The sequence below is a fragment of the Pteropus alecto genome, unplaced genomic scaffold (genome assembly GCF_000325575.1).
Source record: "Pteropus alecto unplaced genomic scaffold, ASM32557v1 scaffold3, whole genome shotgun sequence".
Taxonomy (NCBI): domain Eukaryota; kingdom Metazoa; phylum Chordata; class Mammalia; order Chiroptera; family Pteropodidae; genus Pteropus; species Pteropus alecto.
Window position 1 is genome coordinate 53,007,137 of NW_006442484.1, and position 21,112 is coordinate 53,028,248.

The following is a 21,112-nucleotide window of genomic DNA, read 5'->3' on the forward strand; positions in this document are numbered from 1 at the left end:
AAAAGTGAAAGTTAAGGAGATTAAAAACGAACCTAGTAAACAAGACAGTCCTCACTATCCATCAAAAAGTAAACCTGGAATTTTTCCTGCTAAATTTTTAGAAGATGTTATAACTGAAATGGTTAACAAGTTGATCTTTTCTACCAGGCCAGAAACACAAACGTGTGATAGATGTCAAAATGTAAGTGATAATGAAAATCACACTGAACTCTATGACACAGCTATGAAACTTATTGATTCACTGTTAAAAGAGTTTTCAGAGGCTCAAATTAAGGTTTTTAGGCCAGATAAGGAAAATCAGTTTTTTCCACCTGTAGATAAGGTGTCATCAGTTTCTAAAGTATCTCTCAGCCATAAAGAATTGACTGCAGATGAAGCACCATCTAGCATTAAGAAAATAACTGTGGATAAAATGACACATATTCACAAAGTGACTAAAAAACTCTCTCTAAATAAGACACCTTTCTTAGATAAAATACCAGCGATTGATAAAACATTAGTTAACAAAGTTGTGCACTCCTCTGTATGCAGTATTTTGAAAGAATATAGATCTCAAGACTCCATTTGTAAGAATATAAAGAGTAATGGGGAAAATTTAGCAAGAAGACTAACTAGTGCAGTGATAAATGAAATTTTTCAACATCAACTTAATTTGATATATTGTGAAGAGGTTCCAGCTTCCGCATGTTTGCCTCTGGAATCTAAGGATGTTGTTAAAAAGATTCAAAAGGTGGCTCATACATCCAGTAAAGAATGTCAAACGTCATCGCCATATAACATCATGCTGCCTCATGAATTTTTAGAGAGTGTGATTTCTGCTCTGTTATCTAAAATTTTCTCAACAGTAACCAAAACCAAAACAGAAACATCTGAGAGCAATTGGCTTACAGAACTGGATTTCCTTCAAATGAAGTTACTAAGTACGGTCACCACAGAGATCTCTAAAAATGAAGATATGATTATTCAGTATGTGGAATCCTTGCATCCCAATGATGATGAAATTATTCAATTAGTGGTTCATTCTATTTATAATAATCTCTTGTTACAGTTTGGATCACAAGAGATTATACAAAATTGTGTAGCCAGTGGATGCAGAATCCTTTCAGAAACCATAGTTGATTTAGTTCTACGAGAAGTCAGTGGCAATCAGTTGCAGAACTACTTTTCTGGAGAGCTAACTCCACATCAGTGTGCAGAAGTTGACAGTGTTGTTGAAAATATTCTTAAAGATGTTATCCAAACTACCGATGCTCCTCAGCCTCAACCATCACATGCTCATATGCTACCTTATAACATAATAGAAGAAATTGCTGTAAAATTTTTATCAAAGCTTTTATTTACATTTCCAAAAGTGGATAAAGAAAAAACAAAATCTCAGGAAACTGAAATGCAAAATATAATATCAAAAATATTAAATTCAATACAAGAATTTATCTCCAAAAGTAAGATTAAACTTACACCACCAGCCAAAGAGTTGCCTACTGTACCATTAGCTGACAATGAAACTATTGAAAAAGTAGTCAATTCTGTTTACAGCAGTGTTTTAAAGCAGTCTGGCTCACATACATCTATATTCAAAGATTTAATGGGTAAGAGCAATGTACTCTCTGATATAATAGGTTTTTTAATGGTGAAGGAAATTTCCAATTCTGAATTTCAACCTCAAGTAGAGGAAGATGTATCAAGTTCAGAATTAGTTCTGGAAGCTGTCAAAATTATGGAAAAAGTGGTCAAAATTGTTGAAGAATTTAAATCCCAGGAAAAGTCTTCATCCAAAAGAGTTTCTTTGTTAGATGCCACATTTTTAGAGGAAGCATTGGCTTTGTTCTTGGCTAAACTAGTAAGGTTGCCACATTCATCAAGCAAAGATGCAAAAATTTTATCAAAGCCTGAGTTAAAGAAAATTGCATCTCAATTGACAAAATCTGTGACAGCTGAAATATCTAAAAGTAATATTAATCTTGTTGCTGGTGATCCTGAAGAACAGTTTTTAAATCCAGAAAGCATAGAAATGGTTTCTCAGGTTATTGACTCTGTTTACAGTAATGTACTGCAACAATCTGGAACCCATAAAGACCTTTATTATGATATAAAAGATACAAACAGAGTCTTCCCTAAAAAAGTGGCCAGTTTAATTATTAATGGAGTTTCAAATTTTCCATTAGATACAGATGGCTCGAAGATTTCAAATACTTATCTCTTTGGAGATCTAGACATTAATAGAATTGTTCAAAAGGCACAAGAGCATGCTGTTAGAATGATCCCTGAAATAGAGAAAGAAGAGTCAGACAAAGATTCAATTGGAGAGGAAATGACAATTAAAATAGTTCCACATGTTGGGAATAAACCAATCAAAATAGACCCAGGCATTGTTTCAGAACACTTAGCAGTAATTTCCATAAAAACTCAACCTCTTGAGAAACTTAAGATGGAGTGTTTAAAAAAAACTGGACATAGCATAGCAGAAGTGAGAAGAGCATCAATAGATGGGAGAAGTTATTCTACATTAGACACATCTACTGTAAAAGAGACAAAGAAAGAAAGACGTACTTCATTGAATAGGACAGGACGACTGGATATAAAACCCTTAGAGGTAAGTGCAAAAACAACAGCAGAAAAACAGATGAATAATGAGATATGGTGGTTCTGTGATACTCTTCCCCAAATAGGAATGAATTTTTCTATTGCTATTGCCCAGCCCAATAGGAGAATTAGTTATCTCAGTTTATCCGTATAGTCATATGATTTACTGAGACTTGTCATATCAGATCTGTGGCTCACTCTAAAGATCTCAGGCTAGTGTTCCCAAGACAATCAGTTTAAACTGGCTTTACTGTGAATATCTACAGGTGTTTAAAAGAGCCAGTTAGAATATCAGGATATATGAAGTTTCGAAACCATCTATAATAGTTTTAATTTCTGAAAATTAAGGCTCCACGGCAGTGGTACTCTTTTTACTTTTAGCAACATTTATCAATAGACATTAGACTAAAAACTCTTAGATTATACTTGTTTCTTACTATTTCACTTTATATTAGCCTTTCTCAATTTATTCTATACTCTCAAGATGCTTTCCTCGTCCATCCTTGTTCTAGATCCGGCAGCCCTATTACTGCCATTTTTATGAACCCATTTCCTCTTACTATAGACCTAACTCCATTCTGCAACTCCATACTGAGGGCCCAAATATATTAAACAAATTGGGATTTTAAAATATCAAAATGTCCTTGTTACAAGGAAACTATACCACTGAAAACAAAGGGATTATCTGGACACCGATCCAGTATACATTTTGATTTTCATCAAAGCCCCTTATACTGATGGTATTGACTCATAAAAAGACTAAGTGTGTTTAGGGATATAATCTGTAGCCTAGACAATGAGAAAAATTTTATAGAACCATTCATAAACTTGAATTTTCTCTAGCAGTGTCTTGTAACTCACTGAACTAAGTCTCAGGGCTGGTAAATATGTTAATAAGAGCTTTATGTTTCAATACCCAAAAACTGAGATTATCATGAGCTGAGACATTCATTTCATCTCTTTTGTCCTAAATTTTTTGAATCAGATGAAGGTCCTTTTAGCTAAAATCTTTCCTCTTCCATACGAGTTCTCATGATTGCATTAGCATATTACCTGGTAGTCTCCATTTCTATAGAAGTAATTCCTTGGGAATAAAATTTGTGTGAACAGACTATAGAAATACATTGCTCAATCAGTTTTTAATATCTGTGGAAATGTCTGTCACAGATCTTACTCTTAGTTACCACCTTTCTTTGCTTAAGTCATTTGTAGGCCACAGAAAGCAGGAAGAGAATATTTAAACCAAATAATTACCCTTGTCATCTTAAGGGGAAGAAAAGCCCTCCTACAAAAAAGAAAAAAATAAATAAATAAATAAAGCAGACAGAGAACTCTTTTAAGACATTTGATTAGTACCAACCTGGGTACCAATGCTTTCTATCTCCAGCCTAGACATAGAGAAGAGACAAAAGAACGGTAGATTAGATCAGAGAACTCAGACACTTGTTGGCTCCGCCTTAGGGCTTTATTTTCTATTCTGAGGTAGCATAAATTCCCAATACACTAGGCATATACCTTATTAAAACCATATATAGTAATAAATTCCAAAGCCCTATAGAATAATTTTGGATTTTCTAAACCACTAGTTGCTTCCACTAACACAAAATTAAAATTGATTGTTTTTTAATTTCTTAAGGAGGCAGTTTATATATTTTGTTTACACAGAAGACATTCTTTTAGGGCACCATTCTCTGAAAACTGGCTTACAATGGTACAGTCATGTTGAGGTCTACAATTATTAAGTCAATTTGTAGGTTCCATGGCATTGTCAAAGGCTACGAAAGTAGAGAAATTCTGTTATTTAATTATAGTTGTCTTTGATCTGTCTTTAGATACTGAAAATGGAAACTGAGATTTGATTAAGGATGGGAGAAACAAGATTTGTGCTATGAAGATTCTTTTGAAAAATATGTCCAAAGGATCAGGAATGGAAGGATGGGGATCATAGTGTCAAAGACCTTCACAATTTTGGTTATTCATCTTTCAAAAATCAAGATTAGATAATAACTTGATTTATTTTTTATTAAAAATACTGGGTTTCTCTATGATTCCTTACTATGATTTTAGAAAAATAGATTATCCTGTCTATTTTTGTCACAAAACTTTAGAAATAAATGAGAAAAAAAGTAAATTATGATGCAACAAAATATAAAGTTTAAGGAAAAAGGACTTATGTTAGATCTTTTATACTTTGCAGTAAGTTGTGGTAGATTTATATGATCTCTGAATGTAAAAGAAATGACAGACACCAAATATATCATACAATTTTCATTTGTTTCTTCTTCTTAAAATATTGCTAAAATACAAGTAAGTAGTGTATGAAGGTAATACTACATAAATCGAAATTAGAAATCATATTAACATAGCTATATTACAAAAGAATCATAGGAAAAGTGATTGAGGCATTTGTTTTTAATATATTCATTGTACCTTCAATTCCAGGCTGTTTGCAGAAATTCATTTCAGAATATAAGAAAGCCTGATATCACCAAGGTGGAGCTTTTAAAAGATGTTGAGAACAAAAATGATCTTATCCTCCGATTAGTAGCTCATGATATTGATTCACAAGAAGGACAAATGTCTGATGAAAATGAATTTGTTATAAGAGAAGTTATACAAGAAGAATGTTTAGGAGAACAATCTGAAGATCAAGTGAAAGTAGCCACAAAGCCAAGAGAAAGCAAAGTTGGTTCTCCCAAGCCAACAGTAAGCACAAACAGCCTGAAAAAGTTTTTATCAATAAGTAAATGTTGTCAGCCCACATCCAGTACAAATATTGAAAGTATTGAAGCAACCTCAAATCACATAATAGAATGTAAAGAGAGACAAGTTAAAAGAGCTGTTGCTGAGCTTCACATGGCTGCTTGCTCAACAACCAAGGCTGTAACAGACTCATCTTGGGAGAAAAAGCCACAGTATAAGGTGAGTGAGAAACATGACTGTCAGTGACCATACATCTATAGAAAGAGTAGAGATCTTCAGAAATTCTGTCCAAAATGTATCTTAATTAGGAAGAAAGGCATATTAAAATGGTTCTGCTCTTCTCCTAACCTTGGTAATATTTATAAAATAAGAGAAATAACAGATAAAGCCATAAAACTCAGTTGAGGGAAAGCAGATAATAGAAAGAGATCTAGATTATTTAGAACCCCAAGGAGAATAGGAAAAGGAAACCATATAAGAGAAATGAGAGCTAATTATATCTGTTAGTTAAAATATTCCATCCTTTTTGTATTTTGGCTAGTAAATATCCATTGAACATTCTGTGCAGAGAAGCCTTATGCAGATAGACTATGATCAGAAGTTGGGCCAAGGTATAAGGAAGTAAAAAAGTCCACACAAATTTAGATTGTCTAGGTTTGAATTGAAAATTATTTGAAGAAATAATGGCTGAAAATTTCCCTAATCTGGGAAAGTAAATACAAATCCAGACTAGGAAGCCCAGAGAGTTCCAAATAAGAAGAATCCAGAGAGAACCACATCAATACACATTATAATTAAAATAGTTTAAAAAATAAAAAAAATAAAAATAATAAGGATAAAGAGAGAATCTTAAAAGCAACAAGAAAAACACAATTTGTTACATACAAGGGAAACTCCATAAGGATATCAGAAGTTTTTACAGAAACTTTACAGACAAGGAGAGAGCGTCATGTCAGATTCCAAATGCTGAAGAAAAAAAAAATTCCAGCCAAGAGTTTTCTACCTGATAAGTTATTCAGAATTGAAGGAGTAATCAAGTTTTCCAAGTAAGCAAAAGCTAAAATTCATCATTACTAACCTGGTCTTACCAAAAAAACATCAAAGGGACTTTTCTAAGCTTAAAAGAAAATGTGCTCATTAATAAGAAAACATATGAAAGTAAAAATCTCACTGGAAAACATAAATATATAGCAGAGATAGTGGATCATTTATAAAGCAAATACAAAGGTTAAAAACAAAAGAAGTAAAATGGACTAAAATCACAATAATTAGTTAAGGAAAGCATAAAATACATGTAAAATGTGTCATCAAAAATATAAAACATAAGAGGAGTAAAAATGTAAATGATTGGAATGTGTTCAAATTTAAGTTGCTAACAACTTAAAATAAACTGCTATATATTTAGGATGTTATATGTGAACTTCACAGTAACCACAAAGAAAAAATCTATAGAAAACACACAAAAAAAAGTGAGAAAGGAACCTAAACATAACACTAAACAAAGTTATCAAACCACAAGGGAAGAAAGAGAGAAGAAAGGAGCAGAGAGAAGGAACAGAATGTTAATATCCAGATAACAAGTAATGTCAATAACCACTTTAAATGTAAGTGGACTAAATCCACCAATCAAAAGACAGAATAGCTGAATGAATAAAAAAAACAAGACCCATCTATGTGCTGCCTTCTACACACACACAGGTTAAGTGTAAAGGATGGAAAAAAATATTCCATGCAAATGGAAACTAAAAGCTGTATAGCTATACTCATATCAGACAAAATAGACATTAAAACAAGGGCCATAATAAAAGACAAGGGCACTATATAATGATAAAAAGGGTCAACCAAGCAAGAGATCATAACATATAAAAATATATGCACTCAATATAGAAGCACCAAAATATATAAAACCAAAATTAATGGACCTAAAGGGAGAAACTAACAGCAGTCCAATAATAACAGAGGACTTTAACACCCACTTACATCAATGGATAGATCATAGAGACAAAATGAATAAGGAAACATCAGCTTTAAATGACACATTAAATCAGATGAACTAGATAGACAGACAGACGGACACATTCCATCCAAAAGCAACAAAATATACATGGACAGTGCACAAAGAGCACTGTCCAGGATAAATCACATATGAGACCAGAAAACAAAGCTCAATAAATTCAAGACTGAAATCATATCAAGCATCTTTTCTGACTACAATGGTATAAAACTAGAAATCAATTACAAGAAAAAAACTGGAAAAACCACAAAAATATGGTGATTAAACATATTATTGAACAATCAATGAGTTATCAAAAAAAAAATCAAAGAAAATGCCTTGAAATGAACAGAAATAAAACGTACCACAATTTATGGGATGCATTGAAAGAACTCATACAACTCAACAGCAGAAATGACCTGATTAAAAATTGAGCAGAAGATTGGAGTAGACATTTTTCCAAAGAAGATATACAGATGACCAATAGGCACATAAAAAGATGTTCAAATCATTACAAGGGAATTTCAAATCAAAACCACACATCTGTTAGAAGGCTATTATCAAAAAAACAAGAAATAACAAGTGTTGGTGAGGATATGGACAAAAAGGGAACCTTCGTATACTGTTGTTGAGACTCTAAATTGATGCAGTTCTTGGTTCTATATTATGGAAAACATAGTGGAGGTTCCTCACAAAATTAGGAAGAGAACTACCACATGATCTAGCTATTCCACTTTTTGGAATTTATGTGAAGAACATGAAAACACTAATTCAAAAAGATATATGCACTCCAATATTCATACAGCATTATTTAAAATAGCCAAGATATAGAAGCAATCTAAGTGTGCACCAATGAAAGAATGGATAAAGAAATTGTGGTTATATATATAATGGAATCTCCTCAGCCATATAAAAGAATGAAATGTTATAATTTGTAACTAAATAGATGGACCTTAAAGGTGTAATGCTAAATGAAATAAGTCAAAAAGAAAAAAAAATACCATATGATTTCACTCATGTATGGAAATAAAAAGTAAACAGAAAAACAAAACATAATGAAAACAAACTCATAGATAGAGAATAGATCCGTGGTTAGCAGAGGATAAGGGGTGGGCCATGTGAAAGAGAGAAAAGAGGTTAATTATATGGTGATGGATAGTAACTAGACTTTAGAAAGTGATCACTTTTTAGTGTATACAAATATGAATTATGTTGTACCTGAAATTTCTGTAATAATGAAGAAAAAAGGAATGTTATAGTATAACATTAATGAAAGTCTAATGGATTATGTGAATCACGGTAATAGAAGCCTTTTTTGAGATTCTAACTGACATCAAAATAATGGTATTCTCATAAAAGATATGGCGATGAAATTATATATGAGTTCCTGACAAAGGGATCAGAGTTTAGGTTGTGATAACTGACTTGAAAAGCTTCTGAACTGGCCTGAGTTATATCTGTTCTTTTTATTTTTGAACTCAGTAAAATATGATTAAAAATATCAGTAAAGTGCAGAAATGGAAAACTGTATTCTTCAAACATTGTGCTAGGTTTATCTTTACAATCTATTCATACTTTAATATAATATAGATCATCTTCACAAAGTCATTTCCAAAGAATTATATTGGAAGGAGACATTTTAATTAGAATTATTAAGTTCATCCATCTTTCAAGTAATTTGTAAAACTTTTTTCTCATTATATTTTAGAATGTAGACTATGCCAATAAAGTGAGAAAGTACATATCAAACTCTATATAATACTTGGTTTTCACTTTTCCAGAAAGAAGAAAGAAATCTTATTACTGAACCAACACATTACTTCATACACAGAGTTATGAGTTCATCTTCATACAACCAAGAAGATCTGATTTCATCTGCCGGGTACATGAAATTAAAGCAATATACAAGTAGAAATCTGAGGTAGAAGTAATGCTTATGGGAAAAATGGGGTCCCTGGTAAAACTACAAGTAGGCAAGTATTCAGTTCTAGACCTTCCCTCATTCCTTCTTTTCCTTTCCATTCTTAACTCCCCACTGTGGACACTTCCTAAGGCCTTCCCTTTCTACTTGGTCCCCCATTTTTATTTTTCTGCCCTTTACATCCTTTCTAGTATAGCAGTGTCTTGGATCAAGAATTTACTAGTGTGTTTTAATTTCTTTTTAGCCTAGGAGATAAACACTGGGTGACAATAGATAGTATCTGTACCACCCGCCCTAAGGGTTCCTGTTCAAATCTCTTAAGTAGCTAATTGTTCCAGTAGTATAACTGCCTGTAAAAAGAATCCAAAGGAGAGAGGGAGCAGTGCAAGTTGGTGCATTCAGAGATTAATTCTAGAAAACAATGTAGTTTGATGTGGGACTGTAAGTATGGACAGCACTAACATGAGGAGAAGACAGTACAAGTTAGAATGAGTATAGAAGCAGAGTCTAGACTGTGTGGCATTTATAGAGGACAGAGAGACCAAAGTACATTGTAGACTTGGAATCTAATCAATAACTATACGTAGAATAGTTAAAACTTATCAAAATTGTTCTTGGGTTTATAAGAATTTGTATAACCTGGGAGAAGTAGTATTTTCTATTGTGGGGAAAGCAATGGATATGAGGAGAAAAATCTACCTGGTTATATATTGTTTTTCCACACAGCATGATGGAATTGTTTTGTTTTGTTTTTTTGACACTGACACTGATGCTGTTTTGGAACATCTATTCCTAGACCATACTTTCTCTTTTTCCTGCATAGTGGTTTTTAAAACACATACAAACACTTCCCTACTGTTTATGTCAATGATGAAGACAATGGCACAGATAATACCAAATAAAAGTCAATTTAGAATAAGATGGCAGACCAGGAAACTTCAAGCCCTTGCTTTCTCAAGGAAACAAAAAATAAACAACTACAGACTGATAAAACAGTTTTATAGGAGCTCTAAAAAATAGTCAGATGTCAGCAGCAACCAAGTAAGTGGCCAGTAAAGGAAAAGCCACATTCAAAATGGTAAAAAGAAAAAAAATTCCACAGATTTTCACTTGCCATTTCCCAACCCCCTCTGCAATATTACATGGCACAGTTGGATGGAAATAGCCCGATTCCCAGTTCCTTCCCTTGGGATAGAAAGAGTAGACTGTAACTTGTCTGCAGTACTCTGGCCTATCTGTGGACTGTTTAAGGTAATGTTTTCTGTCTCACCTAAAAAGAAGCTCAGATTGAGAACAGTGGCATAGTTTGGATCTAACCTCGGAAATCACCAGCAACCAGCTGATGGATGCCACAGTGCATGAAAACCACAGGGGACTGAAGATTCACAAACACCTGGGGGTAAGAGATTATAGGCAGAAGATTACAATTGAACATTTAAGGCCCTAAGAAGAAACACATTGAGACTCTTGGTTAATAAAACATTTAAAAGTAGACCAGTAAAATTAAAAAAGAAGGAAAAAAAATCACAAAAATAGGCCCAGAAGGACATATGCCCAGAAAAGACCTAAGAATTTAAAGCTCTACCTCAGGCTTTTCCCAAGTTTCAGAGTCCTACTAATTAGTAAAACGCTTCCACACCATCTCCAAAAACTGGGAGAAGTAGCTTTTTCTTAAAATACCCAATTTCAACAAAAGATCACAATGCACACAAGAAACATGGAAAATAGGGCCCAGTTAAAGAAACCAAATAAATCTCTAGAAAATATCTATAAAGCGGCACACCAATTGGACATACATGACAAAGACTTTAAAACAGCTGTCTTTAATATGTTCAAAAGTGATAGGAAAACACAAAGAACTAAAGGAAACCAAGGGAAAAGTATATGAACAAATGAGAATAAAAACAAAAAGATATAAATTATTAGAAAGAAGTAGACAGAAATTCTGGAGGTGAAAAATATAACTGAATTGAAAAATTCACTAGGTGATTCAATCACGAGAAAAGGCTCAAGATAAGGTCCAAGAAAAGACTCAATCAGGCAGAAGAAAGAATCCGTGAACTTGAACACAAATCATTGGAAATTATTGCATCTGAGAAGCCAAAAAAAAAAAAAAAACCTGAAAAAAAAATGAGCAGAACCTGGGGGATGTATGGGACACCATCACCAGACCATACATCTTTAGAGTTCCAGAAGAGAGAAAGGGGCAGGAAAATGATTTGAGGAGAAAATGGCTAAAACCTTCCCCAATTTGATGAGAAAACACTATACAAATACAATATGTTCGATGGACTCCAAGTAGTGTAAACACAGAGACCACACAGAGACATATTATAATCGAATTGTCAAAAGCCAAAGACAAAAAAGAGAATCTTGAAAGCAGCAAGAGAAATGATATGTCATATATAAGAGATTCCCTTAAAACTATTAGTGAAATTTTCAGAAGAAAGTTTCCGGGCAGAAAAGGCAAAAAATGATACATTTAAAGGACTATCAAATGAGAACTCTATAACCAGCAAAAATACCTTTCAAAAATGAGAAGTCAAGATATTGTAAACACACACACACACACACACACACACACACACACAAAGTTGAAGACATTCATTACCACTAAACATAGCCTACAAGAAATATCAGAAAAAATCCTTCAAGTTGAAATGAAAGGATGCTAAACAGTAACTCAAATCATATGAACATGCAAAGTTCTCTAGAAGGTAAAAACATGGACAAATATAAAAACCAGTATTATTAAGAAGGGGAAAAAATGGCATAGATGATAGAAGCTTTGCAGTCAAATCAAAGTTGTGATAGAAACATGGAGCAAACAGCAGGCTAAGTCAGCTGGGATCTAGATGAACCAGAAGCACTACAACTGGGGAGATAAATAAGAAATCACCCTGCAATAATAAAAGGTGGAAGCAGGGCAAATACACAAGGCTGCCCGGTCCCAAGCAGCTGAGTGGGACAGTGGCTGCAGCAGCAGTCAGCAGCTGCAGAAGCCCCTTAGAGGGGCCATGTCCCTGCGTGGACTTCTTCGGCAACAGGCCTTCTTGCTCTGAGCACCAAAGCCAAGTCAGCTGCTGGGGGTGGGGGAACACCAGGGACTTACGGGGGGACACTGAGTTGTCAGAGTGAGGGTCAGAGGTGAGGCTTCTTCTGGACAGATGTGCCAGCGGTATCCATTGTTCCTCTGTTGAGCTCTCCTCACTCTCAGTGTGGATTCAGCCACTGCCATAGCTGCAACCTCATTGAGTTGGGTAACAGAGGTCCCTCCACCCAGAAGATTCCCTGAAACTCCACCTCTCCCAATTCGCAGCCCCACCTAAGCCATATCCAGTTGTGTTCTTGGCAAGTCCAGTGCTCCTTGCTGACCCAACTCCAAAACTCACACTGGTGGCAGCTGACTGCAGTTTCTGGCATGGCCTCTTGAAGCAACTATAAGCAAGCATCTGTAGATTGCTTGCTAAATCTTAAAAAGTGGCCCCAGAGGGGAATTGGCTGGGGCTAAACTTGGCCTGCAGCTGAACCCCTCTCAAGACTGTGCTACTAGACATCTACTACACAAAGTCACGCTAATAAGACCAAGAGACTTAGGAACTTCTCTTAGTACATAGAAACAGACATGGAAAGGCAGCCAAAATGGAAAGACAAAGAAGCAGAAATCATGTGACAGAACAGAACAGAGATCCAGGGATAATGGAGTCAAGCAATCTAACAGATGCAGAGTTCATAACACTGGTTATAAAGATGCTCAATGAACTTAGGGGAAGAGTAGATGAATTCAGTGAGAACTCTAAAAAAGAAGTAAAAAACATAAAAATGAAAATGGAAATTATAAAAGGGAACCAGTCAGAAATGAAGAACATATTATCTGAGATAAAGAGTGTATTAGGTGGAATAAACAGAGTGGATAAAGAAGAGGATTGAACCACCAATACAGAGGATGGAGAAGCCGAAAACACTCAATCAGAATGGCAAGAAAAATGGCAAGACTATAATAATAAAATAAGGAGCCTACGGGACACAATTAAATGTAAAAATATCTGTGTCATGTGGATACCTGAAGGAAAACAAGAAATTGAAGAGGTGTTCGAAGAAATAATGATTGAAAACTTCCCTCACCTCATGAAAGAAATAGACATAAAACCCCAGCAAGCTCAGAGACTCCCAAAAGCCAGGAACCCAAAGAGGCCTACACCAAAATATATCATAATTAAAATGCCAAAGGTTAAATAAATACAAAGAGAGAATCTAAAAGCAGCAAGAGAAAAGCAGTTAGTTACTTACAAGGGAGCATCTGTAAGACTGGCAGCTGATTTCTCAAAAAAAAAAACCATGCAGAAGGGCTTGGCACAAAATATTGAATGTGATGAAAACCCAAGATCTACAATCAAGAATACTTTATCCAGCAAAGCTATTTAGAGTCGAAGGAAGATAAAGAGCTTCCCAGACAAAAATAAGCTAAAGGAATTTATCAGCATCGAGCCAGTACTACAGGAAATGTTGGAATGATTTCTTTAAGAAGAAAAAAACATGTATTAAAAACATGAATAAAGAATGGTAATAACTACATTCCCATCAAGTACCTCAAATGGAAAAGAATTAAGTGCTCCAACCAAAAGATAGGGTGGCTGAATGGATAAGAAAATAAGACCCCTACATATGCTGCCTATGAGAGACTCATTTTAGATTAAAAGACACACACAGACAAAAAGGAAGGGAATGGAAGAAGATATCACCTTGATGGACCTAGTGGGTATTGTGCTGAATGAAATAAGTCAGATAGAGAAAGACAAATATCACATGATTTCACATACATGTTGAATCTAAAGAACAAAATAAACAAAAATGGAGATAAACTTATAAATGTAGAGAATATTTTGAGGGCTACTAGATGGGAGGGTTGTTGGGGGTCGATGAAAAAGGACAAAGGGATTAAGAAATACAAATAGAGAGTTACAAAATAAAGTGCAGCATAAGGAAAATAGTTAAAAATGTTGTAATAAATATGTAAGGGGGAAGAGAGGTACTAGATTTAGTGATCACTTTGTGAGTTATAAAGATCTCTAATCACTATGTTGTACAACTGAAACCAATATATTATTGTATGCCAACCATAAGTGAAAAAAAAACTCATTGAATTGTAAAATGTAAATACGAGCAACTAATTATCTATTATATTTTAATAAAGCTGGAAAAATTAGTTATAATTTTAGTTCATAACTCTAGTTCTTTCTATAGGATATAAAAATACAATGCATAAAAATAATTATAAATCACTGTTGATGGGTACAGAATACATAAAGTCATAATTTGGGACATCAATAACATAAAGGAGATGGGGGTTAATCTATAAATGAGTAGAGTTTCTGTATTAAAGTTAAGTTGCTATCAATTTAAGATAGATTGTCAAAACTTTAGGATGTTATATGTAATCCATGCAGTAACAAAGAAAATATCTGTAGAATATGCATAAAAAATGAAAAAGTAATAAAAATGTCTCTGCAAAAGAAGGCAGTAGTGGAGGAAATGAGGGATTAAAAAAAGTAAAAGACTTACAGAAAAATAACAAAATGGCAAAAGTAATTGCTTTCCTATTAATAATTATTTTAAGTGTAAATTGATTAAACACTCCAATTAAAAGAAAGAGGTTGACTTGGCTTTAAAAACAGGATCCAACTATGTATTGTGTATAAGAGACTCGCTTTAGATATAAGAACACACACAAGTCAAAAGTGAAAGGATTGGAAAAGATATCTCATGAAAATATAAACCAAAAGAGAGCAGGTGCAGCTAGACAAATATCAAACAAAATGCACTTTAAATAAAAAGTTATTACAAGAGATGGAGAACATTATATAATGATAAAAGGGTCAATTCACCAGAGATATATAACAATTACAAATAAACAACTTTCAGTAGTGGATAGAATAACCAGACAGAAGATGTGGAGAACTTAAACAACACTATAGACCAAAGGAACTAACAGATATATACATAACACTCCACTCAAAAAAGCAGAATACACATTTTTCTCAAATGTACATGACACATTCTCCAGGATAGACCATATATGTAGACCACAAAAAAAGCCTTGATAAACTTTAAAAGATTGAAATCATGTAAGTTATCTCTTCTACTCACAATGGAATTAAATTAAAATTAAATAGCTGAAGGAAAACTGGAAAATTCACAAATATGTGGAAATTAAATAACACATTCTTAAACAACCAATGAATCAAACAAGAAATCATAAGAGAGATTAGAAAATATTTAAGACAATTAAAAACAAAAACACAATACACTAAAACTTACGAGATACAGTGAAAGTAGTGCTAAGAGGGAAATTTATAGTTGTGAGACACTACAAGAAAACTATAGACAAATATCCCTAATGAATATAGATGAAAAAGTCTTTTAACAAAATACTAGAAAACAGAATTTAACAGCACATTAAATGGATTATACATCATGACTAAGTACAATTTATACCAATATTACAAGAGAAATTCAATGTATGAAAATGGATCGGTGTAGTACAACACATTAACAAGAGGAAGGAAAAACATATGCACACACTCCCTCATCTAAATTAATGCAGAGAAAACATTTGACAAAATTTTCAAGATAACACTTAACAAACTAGGAAGAAGATTACCTCAGTATAATAAAACTCATATATAGAAAATCTCTACAACTACCATTGTACTCAGGAACATGTCAAGGGTGCCACTCTCACCACTTTTACTGAACATAGTACTGGAAGTACTAGCCAGAGCAATGAAGCAGAAAACAAAAGGTATCTAAATTGGAAGAGAAGAAGTAAAATGATTTCTGTTCACAGATGACATCTTTTATGTAGAGAACTCTAAAGATTCCACACAAAAAGAAAGAGACAAACAAAAAACCTTTTAGAACTAAAAAATGAATTCACCAAAGTTGCTGGATACAAAATCAACACAGAAAAATCAGTTGCATTTCTATACACTAAAAATGAACAATTTTAAAAGGAAACTAATTTTTTAAAATATGATTTACACTACTATTAAACAAAATAAAATACTTAGGAATAACCTTAACCAGGAGGCTAAAGACTTGTATATTAAAATCTACAAAATATTCCTGAAGGAAATTAAAGGAGACACAAACGAATGGAAAAACATCTCATGTTCATAGAGTAGAAGACTTAAATTGTTCAGAAATCAATATTACGCAAAGTATTTTACATAGCGAATGCAATCCTTATAAAAATACTAATGACATATTTTGCAGAAATAGAAAAAAAATCATTCTAAAATTTATAGGTATCTCAAGCGACTCCTACTAGCCAAAACAATCTTGAAAAGGAAGAGCAAGTCAGATTTCCTGATTTCAAAATTTACTGCAAAGCCATGGTAATTAAAACAAGGTGGTACTATTTGTATGGAATAACAAAAGACCCTGAATAGCTAATGCAATCCCGAGAAAAAAGAGCAAGTCTGGAGGCATCACACTGCCTGACTTCAAATTATACTATAAAGTGACAGTAATCAAAACAGCATGGCATTAGCAGAAAAACAGACACATAGACCAATGAGACAGAACTGAGAGCCCAGAAATAAACTCCCCTGTGTATAGGCGAATAATTTTTGACAAAGGAGCCAAAAAATACAATGGAGAAAGGAAAGACCCTTCAATAAATGGTGCTTGGAAAATTGGAAAGCTACATGCGAAAGAATGAAACTAGACTGCTGTCATACACCAAAATTAACTCAAAATGGATCAAAGATCTAAATATTAGACCTGCAACAATAAATTTCATAGAAAAAACATAGGTCCTAAACTCATGGAACTTGGTTTTAGAGAGGATTTTATGAATTTGACCTCAAAGCAAATAAGGGAGATAAAGGCAAAAATAAATGAATGAGACTATATCAAACTAAAAAGTTTCTGCACAGCAAAAGAAAGCATCAGCAAAACAAAGAGGCAACCAACTGAATGGGAGAAGATATTTGCGAACAACATGATAAGGGGCTAATATCTAAAATATATAAAGAACTCATACAACTCAATAACAAAAAACAATCCAATTAAAAACTGAGCAGGAGACCTGAACACTTCTCCCAAGAAGACTACAAACAGCCAAGAGACATATGAAAAGATACTCAACTTCATTAACTATTAGTGAAATGTAAATTAAAACCACAATGAGATGCCCCACACCTGCTAGAATAGCTATTATCAACAAGACAAGTAATAACAAGTGTTGGAGAGGTTGGGGGAGGGAAGGAACCCTCATACACTGCTGGTGGGAATGTAAATTGCTACAGCCTCCCTGGAAAACAGTATGGAGGTTCCTCAAAAAATTAAAAATAGAGTTACCACATGACCCAGCCATCCCCTTCTGGATATCTACCCCCAAAATCTGAAAACACTTATCCATAAAGATATATGCACTCCGATGTTCACTGCAACACTATTCATGGTGGCCAAGACATAGAAACAATCAAAATGCACTTTTATAGATGACTGGATAAAGAGGATATGGTACATGTATACAATGAACTAGTGCTCAGCCATAAGAAAAGGTGAAATACTGCCATTTGTGACAACAAGGATGGATCTTGAGATAATCATTCTAAGCGAAATAAGTTGGACAAAAAAGTTGAGAACCATATGATTTCAGTCATATGTGGGATATAAAACTGAAAGTAACAAATGATCAAGACAAACAAAAACTCACAGATACACTATAGACACAGACAACAGTTTAGTGGTTACCAGAGGGAAATGAGGGTGAGGGAAGGGAGATAAGGGTAAAGAGGATCAAATATATGGTGACAGGAGATTCGACATTGGGTGGTGAACACACAATGCGATATGCAGATAATATATTATTGAATTGTACATTTAAAACCTCTATGATTTTTTAAACCAATGTCACCCCAATAAATTAAAAAAAAAAAACAGGGTGGTACTGACTTACAGACATGTAGACCATATATGGTTAAAATATTTTTTATAAGCATGCCAAGACCATTTAATGGGAAAAGAATGGTCTTTTTAACAAATGGTGTTGGGAAAACTGTATAATGACACACAATCAAATTTGGCAGTAAGTTCTTGGATATGACACTAAAAGCACAAGCAACAAAAGAAAATATAAATAAATTGGACTTAACCAAAATTAAAATATTTTGTGCTTCAAAGGATAGGGTGAAAAGTCAACCCAGTAAATGAAAAGATTTGCAAATCATATATCTGAAATATCCAGAACGTACAAAGTACTCCTATAACTCACCACCACCATCAAAAAAAAAAAATGAATTGAGGAAAGGACTTTGAATAGATATTTCTCCAGGAAAGATACACAAATGGGAATAAGTACATAAAAAGATTTCAGTATCACTAATCATTAGGGAAATGCAAATCAAAACCACAATGAGATGCTATTCACACTGATTAGAATAGCTATCATTTTTAAAATACCAGAAAATATCAAGTGTTATCGCTTATTATTGAAACTCGTGTATGTTGCTGTTGGGAATTTAAAATGGTTCATTTTCTGTGGAAAACAGTATAACAGTTTCTCAAAACATTAAATGCAAATATTATAGATTTCATTTATATGAGATACCTAGAGTAGCCAAATCCGAAGCAGACAGCAGAATACTGGTTCCAGGGGATGAAGAGAAAGGGAAATGGGGTGTTAGTATCTAATGGGTATCGAGTTTTAGTTGGGGGAGACGAAAAGGTTCTGGAGATGGATGGTGGTAATGGTTGCACGACAATGTGAATGTGCTCAAAGCACAAAACTGTACATTTAAACTAGTTTAAAATGGTAAATTTTATCTTATATATTTAACGAAAATTTTTAAAGTGGAAAAAAAAGTCAATTTTTATTGAATTTGGAAATTCAAAGATTCACTATTCCAAGTTTACTTCTATATGAAGAATGACTGACAGGTTGTTTTCTTGCTTAACTGATAATTCCTTTATTCATTGAATACACAGAAAATTAAATACTCTTTTCTTTTATTTTAGTGAGACTGCAGATTGTACCCCCAGCACACATGCTAATATATCACAAGGTTGGATTTATTACTTTTAATTTAAATTAGAAAATATTCAAAAGAAGACTGTTTACTATTTTGATAATTTTTTAAGTTATCAAATCTAAAATTGATACTGTTTATTTTTCCCCCGTTAGCTTATCTACTTTAGGAAAATGATCCAGTTCTACATCACTGAAGTGTTAAAATGAGCCAACTAGTTTGCCTTATTTGAATTGCCATTAAAATGTTATTAATGATTTTGGTCAAAAATGTGGTATGATATAAATTTACATTTACCATGCTCCTGTAAGAAATATCAACAAAATAAAGATATATCATATGACAGTTTCTAAGCCAGAACAAGTGACATTAGGATTTAATAATTTTTTGAGAGGTTAGTCTCCTTTGCTCTTAGCCCTACCAAAATACACCCACACATACACACGCGCACACACGCACACACACACACGGCTTTTAAAGCTAAATTTATTTGTTCACATTAAAATCTGGCTAGTTTAGACCTCACTTTTTAATCTTTTAGTACTGACTCCTTCAAACACTTGTGAGGACTTTTTGATTCTCTGTTGAATCCAAAGCAGATCAATGTGGTTATAACAATAATAGTAAGTACAAGAGATAGAGTGCTGTGTTTACTGTTAAGTGGCCTTGTAATTCAAACCACAGATTTACACTGGCTATTTCAAACATATAACCTACTCCAGGAGTGAGTTGAGAAACATATTCTCTTATGGAAAGTGGAAGTGGAAATAATTTTCATTAAGATAATTCATAGTATAACAATAAATATGCCAGAATTCTATGAACACACCATAACCAGAAGGTGTCACAATAATCATATGATACCTATATTATGAAATCACAGGCTATTATGTTTTTTATTTTCCAACTTTGTTGCAATGATCATGCTTAATTCTTATATCCTTCAATAATATTGCAATTGTCTAATTAAATCATTTACTTATTCATTCAAAGATTTACTGATCATCTCCTTTGTGTCACATCACATGTGAGAACAAGCCTGACAAAGTCCTTGATTTCATAGCATTTACATTGTAACTTAGGGCAGGGAGTCAACGGGTAAGGACATAAACAAGATAATTTCAGATAATAAATGTTTTCCTTGTTATTTGTGACAAAAACCAAAGAAATTGCAATGGCTTGCAAAACCCTACATCACCTGGACATTACCCCAACCCCCTAATATCTCTAACCACCTCTTTTATTTCTCCTCCTGGCTCACTCTGCTCCAGTGTCACCGACCTCCTTGCTGCTCCTTAGACATTCTAGGCTATCATTCAGGGCTTTAGCACTTACTGATCCTCCTGCAGTGCTTTTCCTCCTATATCTGCACTGCTCATTCCTCACCTTCGGATCTTTACTCTAATGTCACCTTCTCAATGAGGTCTTCATTCCCACCATGCCACTAATTCACTTCTCTGTTTGTTTTTCACCCTGGCACTTATGATTATCTGACTGTTAATTGTTTTTTCACTATCTCGCTCTAGAATGTAAGATCCATGAAGATCACAGCTGTATTTCCAAGAGCCTAAATTGGCATATAATAGAAGAAGGCATTTAATAAAATAGGAGAGACCATGGGAATAACTAGCAGGGAAAGGGGACACAAAAATTCTGTTTGGGTTATGTTGAAATTGAGGTATCCATTAGATATTCAAGTTGATGTGTTGCATAATCAATAGGATGTCTAAATCAGTTCAATTACATGCATATAGAGTCAGACACTTTAGAAAGATTATCAACAATGAAATTTTACCAATTTTGTCAGGTCAAATAATCAGTCACTCTCATATTTGAGTTAATTGAGGTTTTACCGCTGCTTTCTTTTTTTTTTTT

General features: G+C 33.6%; 1 protein-coding gene across 1 annotated transcript in view; it reads left to right on the forward strand.

Annotated features, from left to right (window-relative positions):
* FSIP2 (fibrous sheath interacting protein 2) overlaps nucleotides 1-21,112 on the forward strand; it is an 88,334-nt gene that overhangs the window by 64,231 nt on the left and 2,991 nt on the right. The window contains exons 19-21 of the mRNA XM_006921460.1: nucleotides 12-2,593; nucleotides 5,026-5,505; nucleotides 9,061-9,187. Coding sequence (XP_006921522.1) covers nucleotides 12-2,593; nucleotides 5,026-5,505; nucleotides 9,061-9,187 — 3,189 coding nt within the window. The remainder of the gene's footprint in view (nucleotides 1-11; nucleotides 2,594-5,025; nucleotides 5,506-9,060; nucleotides 9,188-21,112) is intronic.